At 44.7% G+C, this 12,500-nt stretch overlaps 1 protein-coding gene across 4 annotated transcripts in view; it reads right to left on the reverse strand.

Annotated features, from left to right (window-relative positions):
- Positions 1 to 12,500, reverse strand: part of slit2 (slit homolog 2 (Drosophila)) — a 76,609-nt gene that overhangs the window by 56,192 nt on the left and 7,917 nt on the right. For all 4 annotated transcript variants that reach the window (XM_027025311.2, XM_027025309.2, XM_027025310.2 and 1 more), the window contains exon 4: positions 5,659 to 5,730. In XM_027025311.2, coding sequence (XP_026881112.2) covers positions 5,659 to 5,730 — 72 coding nt within the window. The remainder of the gene's footprint in view (positions 1 to 5,658; positions 5,731 to 12,500) is intronic.

Raw genomic sequence — 12,500 nt, forward strand, 5'->3', positions numbered from 1 at the left:
ACACACACACGCCGCTGAAGAGTCTAAAGTGTCTCGTCTAAAGCTCCTGTGAAAAATACGAAGATGAACACTGTCGTAATTCCACTCTTTTTGTGATTCAGAAGGTTGTGTGTGCGCGCGTGTGTTCAAAGTTCACAGTTTATTTGTCACGTACATAGCCATAGAGGCCAGAGCCAAAATGGCCTCCACTTCAGAGAATACACTCACAGTCTGTGTGTGTGTGTGTGTGTGTGTGTGTGTGTGTGTGTGTGTTCACTCCTATTTTATGGAATCACAGAGCTGTCAGTCATGCTTAGAAACAATGCATTCAACAGGAAACCATATGGACAGACATAACGTTGCCACAGAGATGAGGAAACAGTCATTAAATGATGACAGAGCTGCACCTGAACCTGCTATTATTAAATTACACACACACACACACACACACACACACACACACACACAGATCTGAAGCAGACTTTTCTTTCTCTCTCTCTCTCCCTCCCTCTCTCCCTCCCCTGGTCATTCATTGGTATTTCATTCATTTCACAGGATCTGCACTCACCTGCAACCTCCCAGACCCCCTGAGGGTGTGTGTCCATAAGCGTCCATGTATACATGTGTGTATCTGCAAGTGTGTATGTGTACGTGTGTGCGGGGGACTTCGTGTTTTCTGAGAATTGATGATTTTCCACTAAATGCACATCTGTTCTATCAAAACTCCTATTACTCACACTGATTAGATTAGAGGAGAGACCGAAAGAGAGAAAGAAAGTGTGTGTGTGTGTGGGGGGGGGTGTTTGGGTGTGTGAGTGAGTGAGCGAGAGAGACAGAAAGAGAGAGAGAGAGAGAGAGAGAGAGAGAGAGAGAGAGGGAAGGAGGACCATTTTAGTTAAGATGTTTGGTTTAAATGACAGCAGTGCGGAAGAATGCTGGCTATTCCACCTACTGTCTACTGCGCAACTGGCCAGAGCCAAAATGGCCTCCACTTCAGAGCGATTGCACTCACACAGAATGTACCTCCAGATGGACCAAGAGCCAAGATGAAGTCTACTCTACAGAGTTACTGACTTCATACACTCACTTATACTGATATAATATACTAACACTGTAACTAAATGCACGTGCTTTCATTGGCAACTGTAGTGATGTGATCGGTAACCCTGGCAATAATGTTCTCTGGTTGCTGTGATATTGGAAAGGTGAAATTAAAGAGCACGAAGAAGCTAGTCTGGTTGCTAGGTTACGGCTGCAGATTCTGTTTGACACAAATGGGCTCAGTCTCATTACCCATCACAAATATAGCAATACAATCCACACGTACCAGCAGAGGCGCACACACAAACGCACATGCACTCTATCGCACTCTCTCTTTCGCTCAAAGACGCGCGCGCGCACACGCACACACGCACAGGTGTTTTCCCTCAGTATTATATCTGGCCCAGTGCCTGGACAGGAGACACTCTGTCTCAGACTCTAACACACCACTCAGGTTTGTGTGTGTGTGTGTGTGTGTGTGTCTGTGTGCGTGCGTGTGTGTGTGTGTGTGTGTGTGTGTTCACAGCCTACAGCCTTATAATTTAATTTAATTTCCTGAAATGTTTGACCTGGATTGGCATTACTCATACAGAGGACTGAAATAGAGCTGGCAAGCCTGATCGCCAGACAGCTACACAGAGAGAGATTTTGGTGATCGAGAGATTTTTAATAGCTTGGTGTGACATATGGGCCCAGAATGCAGCGGTTTCCCGGCGGCCAGCTGAGCCGGCCTGGCTGTGCTGTCTCCAGCTCCAGCCAGTCCCTCACTGGAGCCCGGAGCCGGGGGTGGGTTCAGTGACCTGCCGTGCTCTAGTGAGAAAACACACTTCAGTTCCGAGTCTCGGCCGGAGCTTCGACACGCAGAAGCAGGGCAACAACGTCCCACTGTCTCCGTGACCTTCATGTCTCCGTGTCCCCACATGCCCAGTAACCATCTCCGCGTGTCCCCACATGCCCAGTAACCATCTCCGCGTGTCCCCACATGCCCAGTAACCATCTCCGCGTGTCCCCACATGCCCAGTAACCATCTCCGCGTGTCCCCACATGCCCAGTAACCATCTCCGCGTGTCCCCACATGCCCAGTAACCATCTCCGCGTGTCCCCACATGCCCAGTAACCATCTCCGCGTGTCCCCACATGCCCATGTCCTCTGCAGAGCTGGAGCTTCATTGCACTGAGATGCTCTGCACCTCCACACTGCTGCTGCTAGGTCCCACTTCTAAATTCCTTACATGACCTTTTGATCTTCAAAGAAGATTTGCATATCCCTCTCTCTCTCTCACACACACACACACAAACTGTAGGTCAACCTGTCACTATGGTAACAGGCTACAAACACTGTCTTCATTAAAATCTGATTATGAAAGAAATTAAAACGCTTGCGCGCACACACACCCACCACACACACTCACTCCTTATAAGGCTACTCTTGTACAGACAGGCAGCACGTCTTCGCTTTCTCCCTTTAATTCCAAACCTTTTCCCACCGACTCGTGTGAACAGACACGGCTTAGGAAAAGTGTGCGAGTGTGTGTGCTATGTGTGTGTGTGTCTTGTGAGCCGACACGACGGAGGTTAAGCGTCCACTCTGTAGACAAAAGCAGGACCCTCTACAGCCCCGTGACCTAGGAAACGCTGAGCTCAGTAAACACACATGCACACACACACGCAGACACACGCACGCACACACACAGACTTAGAGGTAAACAGTTCAGCTTGTCTAGCGTTTGTTGTGGGGATTAAGACTTGCTCCCTGAGCGGTTTCCACAGCCAAACACCAACCCAAACACCATTCTCTCACAAACACCACACTGAACCCAAAAGTGCACCTCCTTCACACCTGCTTCTTTGGAGAGGTGTGACTCTCTTCATGCACAAATTAAGTTCACAAATAAACACCTAACTATTCTAAGATTATCTGTTATCTAGTGCACTGAAAGATTAGTTAGTTAGTGAACTAATTAGAGTAGTTTCACAACACAAGAGGAGTAGATTCATCTTAACAACTGTCTAAGGGCTAAGCCATAGTTATCTCAATCCTACACATTTTACTGTGCATTATTAGGGCTTACTTAGTTTTCCAATTCAATTATGTTTGTACAAAGCTTTCTCACAACAGATGCTGCTACCAAGCAGCTTTACAGAAACCCTTAATGAGCCAAAGGAACCAGTATTGAGGAAAAATCTCCCTGCAATGTCCCGAGGATAAAACTATAGATGAAACACAGATAGTGGATTGTGGATTGAATTATCGTGCGTGGATTACAGTATTACTGAGTCTTATTGAGTCTTAATCTGATTCTTAATCTGTTTCAGCACATTAGTCTGCAGGTAGTATCTGCACTGATGATGTCTCAGTAATCCTTTTGAATCATGCAGTTTATCCTGTGCTATAATTCCACTGTCATACTTGCATACTTATATTTTACTTTATTTAGACAAAATAAAGAACAGGAAAAATGCAAATACATGCAATAAAAGCAGTAAAACAAAACAAACAGTATAAACATTGAGAAAGTCAGAATTCTTTCCAGGTTTCACTCTGGAATTATGATGTGGTGAAGGACTTCCTGACCTAAACCTTTAAGTAAACAAAAAACCCTTTAGAACCAACACAGATAACCACACTGACCAATGTCTTCAAACTGATTTGTGCATTTTGTCTATTATAAACAATTCGCAGATTAATATTTTAAGCATAAATAGTTTAAAAATTGTTTAAAAATTGAATCAAATGTTGTTTAGGGTCAACATTAGACTCCACACACAAGTCAATTATGGCAATCAGGATCTGTATACAAGAGAATGCGCACGCTAACACACACACACACACATATACACTCACACACCGACACCCACACACACAGACGAACAGCATGAGGGAGGATGATGTCACATCACAACAGTAACTAGAGCTATCTCTAGTTGCTACTAAACTATAGTATACACTGCATATAGACAGACATGTAAATTAATTCATTAAAATTGGGTCTCAACCAATATTTACCATTAAGACCATTAACACTGCCTCTGTCTCCAGGACCTGCTTTATTGCTGTTCTAATTCACTGCATTTATTAAGCGCCGGGTTTTACACAGCTCCTAATAGAGTGAGGAGAAGACGCTATCCAGTCTCTCCGAGCAGTGCCTCCTTTTGCTTTAGTATCTCCATCTCCTGCTCTTCAAACAGTCACAGCTGTGACCGGAGCTGCTCTGTGTGCGTAGTGCAGGGTGAACGTGCTCCCTGCACTCAGCGATACTCACACGTTTCCAAACCAACTCGGCCCCTCGACACACAAAAGAAAGAAATAGTTTTGCTGCTACTGTGGCAGCAGCATTATGTGTGTAACCATAACTCATATCCACGTGCACGCACGCACGCACACACACACACACACACACACACACACACACACACACACACACACACACACACACACACATATATACACACACGTACAGCAGAATCCAGGGTCACTGGGGCACCCTGCATGATGAACAAAACAAGCATTCTGGAGTTTCTAGAAGGTTCCCCCCCTTACAATCCAGCAGCACCCCCAAAACACACACAAACACGCAACACCATCTACCCGCATTAGCATCAACCCAGACTAGACACAGCACAGAATGACTGAAGGAAAGAAAGAGACACTATTAGCAGAGAGGAGCTGGACTGGGAATGAATCCTGCACTGAAGCATGCATGCACAGATACGAAGAGAGAAATGGAATGACCCGAAGCTCTCCCGCGTGTGTGTGTGTGTGTGTGTGTGTGTGAGAGAGTGTGTGTGTGAGTGTGTGTGTGTGTGTGTGAGAGAGTGTGTGTGTGTGTGTGTGTGTGTGTGTGGGGGGGGGGGGGGTTCTATGTGTGGGTGAGTGGATATCTTTGGAGTCATGTATTTCTTCAAGTAATATCTTTAACAACAGAACTATCACCAATCTCTCTCTCTCCCTCTCTTTATACACACACACACACAAACTCAAAGACAGTCATAACTAATAAGATTGTACCATAAAACTATTATAAGACTATATCTGTGCTCCTGGAACACTAATACCAGTACTAATACTAATACCATTTTCAGAATGTGTGCACCACACACACACACACACACACACACACACACACACACACACACACACACACACACACACACACACACACACACACACACGCGTTTCCTCAATCAGCCTCCCACAAACTCACAGAATGTTGTTTTTACTGGTAAAGCTCTTAACACTGTCCAAGCTCTCTCTCCCTCACACACACACACGCACACACACACGCACACACGCGCGCACAAAGCTGAATGCTTCTTTCTGCGATCTACATAGTGAAATATGTTGCATTTTAATACCATATATGTATAACAAAGATGCTGTTAGACTGTGTTGATTTTTCTGAGTTTCAATTTAGCATCCTAGCTGAGAATATTAACCATCACACTGATCATCTTCTGATATACAACAGTAAATGCAAGGCATCCACAGCAATACACACTTCTCTAATGAGACTACACCATATCAACAAAAACAAACAGTCTTCTACACCTTGGAGTGAGTCAAATCCAGAACCAATCACAAGCTGCACAGAGGAGAGGAGAGGACAGAGGACAGAGGACAGAGGAGAGGAAACTCACAGTCTGGAGAGTTTGGTTGTGGCAAGAAACAGCAGCTCTGGGAAAACCTGTAGACTGTTCCTGTTCAGTCGCCTGCAAAAGAGAGGTACAGTTAAACACACACCCAGAGCAGAGTAACACTGCACTGTTACACACACACACAGAGCAGAGTAACACTGCACTGTTACACACACACACAGAGCAGAGTAACACTGCACTGTTACACACACACAGAGCAGAGTAACACTGCACTGTTACACACACACACAGCAGAGTAACACTGCACTGTTACACACACACACAGCAGAGTAACACTGCACTGTTACACACACACACAGCAGAGTAACACTGCACTGTTACACACACACACAGCAGAGTAACACTGCACTGTTACACACACACACACACACACAGCAGAGTAACACTGCACTGTTACACACACACACACACACAGCAGAGTAACACTGCACTGTTACACACACACACACACACACACAGCAGAGTAACACTGCACTGTTACACACACACACAGCAGAGTAACACTGCACTGTTACACACACACAGCAGTGTAACACTGCACTGTTACACACACACACACACACACACCAGTGTAACACTGCACTGTTACACACACACCAGTGTAACACTGCACTGTTACACACACACACACCAGTGTAACACTGCACTGTTACACACACACAGCAGAGTAACACTGCACTGTTACACACACACACAGCAGAGTAACACTGCACTGTTACACACACACAGCAGAGTAACACTGCACTGTTACACACACACAGCAGAGTAACACTGCACTGTTACACACACACAGCAGAGTAACACTGCACTGTTACACACACACAGCAGAGTAACACTGCACTGTTACACACACACAGCAGAGTAACACTGCACAGTTACACACACACACAGCAGAGTAACACTGCACAGTTACACACACACACAGCAGAGTAACACTGCACAGTTACACACACACACAGCAGTAACACTGCACAGTTACACACACACACACACACAGCAGAGTAACACTGCACAGTTACACACACACACACAGACACAGCAGAGTATCACTGCACTGTTACACACACACACACACAGCAGAGTAACACTGCACAGTTACACACACACACACACAGCAGAGTAACACTGCACAGTTACACACACACACACAGACACAGCAGAGTATCACTGCACTGTTACACACACACACACACAGCAGAGTATCACTGCACTGTTACACACACACACAGCAGAGTAACACTGCACTGTTACACACACACACAGCAGAGTAACACTGCACTGTTACACACACACACAGCAGAGTAACACTGCACTGTTACACACACACACAGCAGAGTAACACTGCACTGTTACACACACACACACAGCAGAGTAACACTGCACTGTTACACACACACACAGCAGTGTAACACTGCACTGTTACACACACACAGCAGTGTAACACTGCACTGTTACACACACACAGCAGAGTAACACTGCACTGTTACACACACACAGCAGAGTAACACTGCACTGTTACACACACACAGCAGAGTAACACTGCACTGTTACACACACACACAGCAGAGTAACACTGCACTGTTACACACACAGCAGTGTAACACTTCACTGTTACACACACACACAGCAGTGTAACACTGCACTGTTACACACACAGCAGAGTAACACTGCACTGTTACACACACACACACACAGCAGTGTAACACTTTACTGTTACACACACACACAGCAGTGTAACACTGCACTGTTACACACACACACAGCAGTGTAACACTGCACTGTTACACACACAGCAGTGTAACACTTCACTGTTACACACACAGCAGTGTAACACTGCACTGTTACACACACACAGCAGTGTAACACTGCACTGTTACACACACAGCAGTGTAACACTTTACTGTTACACACACACAGCAGTGTAACACTGCACTGTTACACACACACACACACAGCAGTGTAACACTTCAGTTACTCACACACACACACAGCAGTGTAACACTTCAGTTACTCACACACACACACAGCAGTGTAACACTGCACTGTTACACACACACAGCAGTGTAACACTTTACTGTTACACACACACAGCAGTGTAACACTGCACTGTTACACACACACACACACAGCAGTGTAACACTTCAGTTACTCACACACACACACAGCAGTGTAACACTTCAGTTACTCACACACACACACAGCAGTGTAACACTTCACTGTTACACACACACACAGCAGTGTAACACTGTACTGCTACACACACAGCAGTGTAACACTGTACTGCTACACACACACACACACAGCAGTGTAACACTGTACTGCTACACACACAGCAGTGTAACACTGTACTGCTACACACACAGCAGTGTAACACTTCACTGTTACACACACACACAGCAGTGTAACACTTCACTGTTACACACACAGCAGTGTAACACTGTACTGCTACACACACACAGCAGTGTAACACTGTACTGCTACACACACACAGCAGTGTAACACTGTACTGCTACACACACACAGCAGAGTAACTCTTAGCTGTTACACACACACACACACACACAGCAGAGTAACTCTTAGCTGTTACACACACACACAGCAGAGTAACTCTTAGCTGTTACACACACACACAGCAGAGTAACTCTTCACTGTTACACACACACAGCAAAGTAACTCTTCACTGTTACAAACACACACACAGCAAAGTAACTCTTCACTGTTACAAACACACACACAGCAAAGTAACTCTTCACTGTTACAAACACACACACAGCAGAGTAACTCTTCACTGTTACAAACACACACACAGCAGAGTAACTCTTCACTGTTACAAACACACACACACCAGAGTAACTCTTCACTGTTACACACACACACACACAGCAGAGTAACTCTTCACTGTTACACACACACACACACAGCAGAGTAACTCTTCACTGTTACACACACACACACACACACAGCAGAGTAACTCTTCACTGTTACACACACACACACAGCAGAGTAACTCTTCACTGTTACACACACACACACACAGCAGAGTAACTCTTCACTGTTACACACACACACAGCAGAGTAACTCTTCACTGTTACACACACACACACACAGCAGAGTAACTCTTCACTGTTACACACACACACACAGCAGAGTAACTCTTCACTGTTACACACACACACACACAGCAGAGTAACTCTTCACTGTTACACACACACACACACACAACAGAGTAACTCTTCACTGTTACACACACACACACAGCAGAGTAACTCTTCGCTGTTACACACACACACAGCAGAGTAACACTGCGCTGTTACACACACACAGCAGAGTAACACTGCGCTGTTACACACACACAGCAGAGTAACACTGCGCTGTTACACACACACACACACACACACACACAGCAGAGTAACACTGCGCTGTTACACACACACACACACAGCAGAGTAACACTGCACTGTTACACACACACACACACACACACACAGCAGAGTAACACTGCGCTGTTACACACACACACAGCAGAGTAACACTGGACTGTTACACATACACACACAGCAGAGTAACTGCACTGTTACACATACACACACAGCAGAGTAACTGCACTGTTACACACAGCTCACAGACAAACACAATCAAAAACACACAATGTACAGACAGGAGCAATCAAAAGCTACACACAGGTTACAGACAAAGTCAATTACATTCAGCTTACGGGTATCCTTATAGATCACGAACTAGTTTTGTTTTAAAATCAAAGCTTGTCAATTATCTACAACATACTATATAAAAATTTTAATGTAGTTAAGCTAAATGTAGACTTTTAAAAGTCCAGAAAGGAGAATGTTTTAAAGAGACCATAGAAAAGGGGTGAAATGTTTAAAACTCAACCACTCAAATTTGGCAACCGGTAGCGTGTGTATTGTTTGTGTGTGTGTGCATGAGTGTAGTGTGTGTGTGTGTGTGTGTGTATGTGTGTGTGTGTGTGTCTGGCAGACAGTCCAAATGTGAGGGGGCATCTAGCAAACACAAGGACAAAGAACACTCCGGAAAAACAGATGTGGGAAAAACAAACAGAACTCCTCACACGAAGGAGAGAGAAAGAACTTACAGTGCAAACACACACACACACACACACACACACACACACACACACACACACACACACACACACACACAGCACAAATACAATAACAGAAAGAAACACTTCAACCTCATATGAAACCCTGATTAAAGGATTATTTACTTTGTCGGTTAAAATATTTTTCTTTTATTAATGCCTAAAACAAAAGAGACAGGAAGAAACCACCCCCCTCTTTTTTTCTGCTTTCAAATGCTAATAGGATGGACAATATTAATGATCATACATGTAGAGCACATATAATATTCATAGCATTCAGTTCATATGTAACAGATATCATGCATATTAATGAGGATTGCTGGCACATTAGCCATGGTAAATGCAGATTTAAATGCAGGTTTAGATGAAGTAAAGTGATGCAGTGTACAAAGGTCCAGGTTGAACAGTGAGGAGCACAGTACTGAGGAGCACAGCACTGAGGAGTGAGCACAGCACTGAGGAGCACAGCACTGAGGAGCACAGCACTGCAACAAATTTCTTACAGATTCATTACAAACAAATGAGCAAAACCAGGATTTGGCTTTTTACTGTCTTATTGCTTTTTTATTAGGATATATGCTTTTTTTCTGTATAAGACACATCTAGTAACACAAACATGCACAAAACATTCTCTCACACACACACACACACACACACACACACACACACACACACACATTGTCGAACTACTGTGAAGATGACATCATGGTTTAGCTTTTGGGTTACATCATGTTATATATAAATAATTGATCAGTGATAAAAAAATAACGAGTCAAGAAAGCATGAGAGTCTAAAAAGCTCCGTCACAGAGGACAGGTATCCCTCAGGAAAACACACACACACAAACACACGCAAACACACACACTTTTTTTAGATTCTTTTTGTGAGAAAAGAAAAACATTGAACAGAGAAAAAAAAAAAGGTGTGTTATGCACACGTTACCGTGTTACTGCCTTATGCTGTAGACACAGCATAATTAGACACAGCAACCAAAGACTCCTAATAACAATACAATGACCTAGAACCGCAAAGAAGAAATGTCTGTGTGTGTGAGAGTGTTTGTTGGTGTTGGAGGTTAAGGAAGCATTACATTTCTGAGAGAAACAGCTGGAGAGCAAAAGGAAACTGTGTGAGTGGAGAGCGAAGCTGAGAGAAAACCGACACATCTCTGTGGTTCTCTCTATAAGCTTACTTCATACCTGACTGCATTGCTCATGGCCAGCTAGCCATGACGGTGGGTGTGTGTGTGAGAGAGAGAGAGAGAGGAACAGAGACTCCACTTTTCTTCTCTACAGGGGGTTGTCACACCCAATACCTAACACCCCCACATACACACACACATACCCACACACCCACCCACACCCACACACCCCCACATACACACACACATACCCACACACCCACCCACACCCACACACCCCCACATACACACCCACATACACACACAGACATACTCACACCCACACACACACACACACACACACATACCCCCCCCCCACACACACACACCCACATACACACACACACACACACACACACACACACACACACACACAGACATACACACACACACACACACACACACACACACACACACACACACACACACATACACACACACATACCCACACACCCACCCACACACCCCCACATACACACACAGACATACTCACACCCACACACACACACACACACACACATACCCCCCCCACACACACACACACACCCACACACACACACACACACACACACACACACACACACACACAGACATACTCACACCCACACCCCCACATACATACACACACACAGACATACTCACACCCACACCCCCACATACATACACACACACACACACACACACACACACACACACATACCTTTATGAAGGGTCTTCGTAAGGGCCTTATAATGCCTGTGCATTCTAATCCTCTCAGCTATGCAGGCTTCCTCCAGCTCCAGCCGGTGGCTTTTCTTACTGCACAGTGGGACTGATCTTACACACTGACTTTAGCCGCGCTACTCACCGCTAACGCTAGTGCCTTTAGTCCCATAGCATTAGCATAAACAGCTATTCATCATACTAGTCCACCAACCCTACAGTTATCACAGAGTAATGTGTTGCTAATGCTAATTGTACAGTTAATGCTCTGCTGCACAGAGCTTTTTGAACAAACCTCTAGGCTAATAAGCCAACATTCACTTTTCCTGTTACTTGTCATGTCCTGCATGCAAGGTTGAATACCAGCAGGGCTTCTGCCTGCTCGACACTGCAAACATTTTTTTTTAAATGCTTAAACTTGCATCTTTAGCTGTTCATTCCACGTGGACATAGCAACAAATCAAATAAACAAAACACAAACACCAAAACAACTTTCAAATTCCACAACACGGAGCACACAAACACCACAATACGGAGCACACTAACCACAACACAGCACACAAACACCACAACACGGATCACAAACACCACAGCACAAATTAAATAACAACACGCAAACTACATAAATGCCATTACACAAACCACATAAACAATATACCACAAACAGACAAAACACCAGAACACAGACATCCTGATTGAAATGTGAGGAAATCCCAGACACATCTTCCCATAGCCATCTGGGTTAGAGGAAGCCCAAACTCAACTGTTTAAAACTAAACAAAGTTCCAGTCAAATCTCCCAGCTTTGCTCTACCCTAAATG

This window comes from Electrophorus electricus, chromosome 9, assembly GCF_013358815.1.
Source record: "Electrophorus electricus isolate fEleEle1 chromosome 9, fEleEle1.pri, whole genome shotgun sequence".
NCBI classification, from domain to species: Eukaryota; Metazoa; Chordata; class Actinopteri; order Gymnotiformes; family Gymnotidae; genus Electrophorus; species Electrophorus electricus.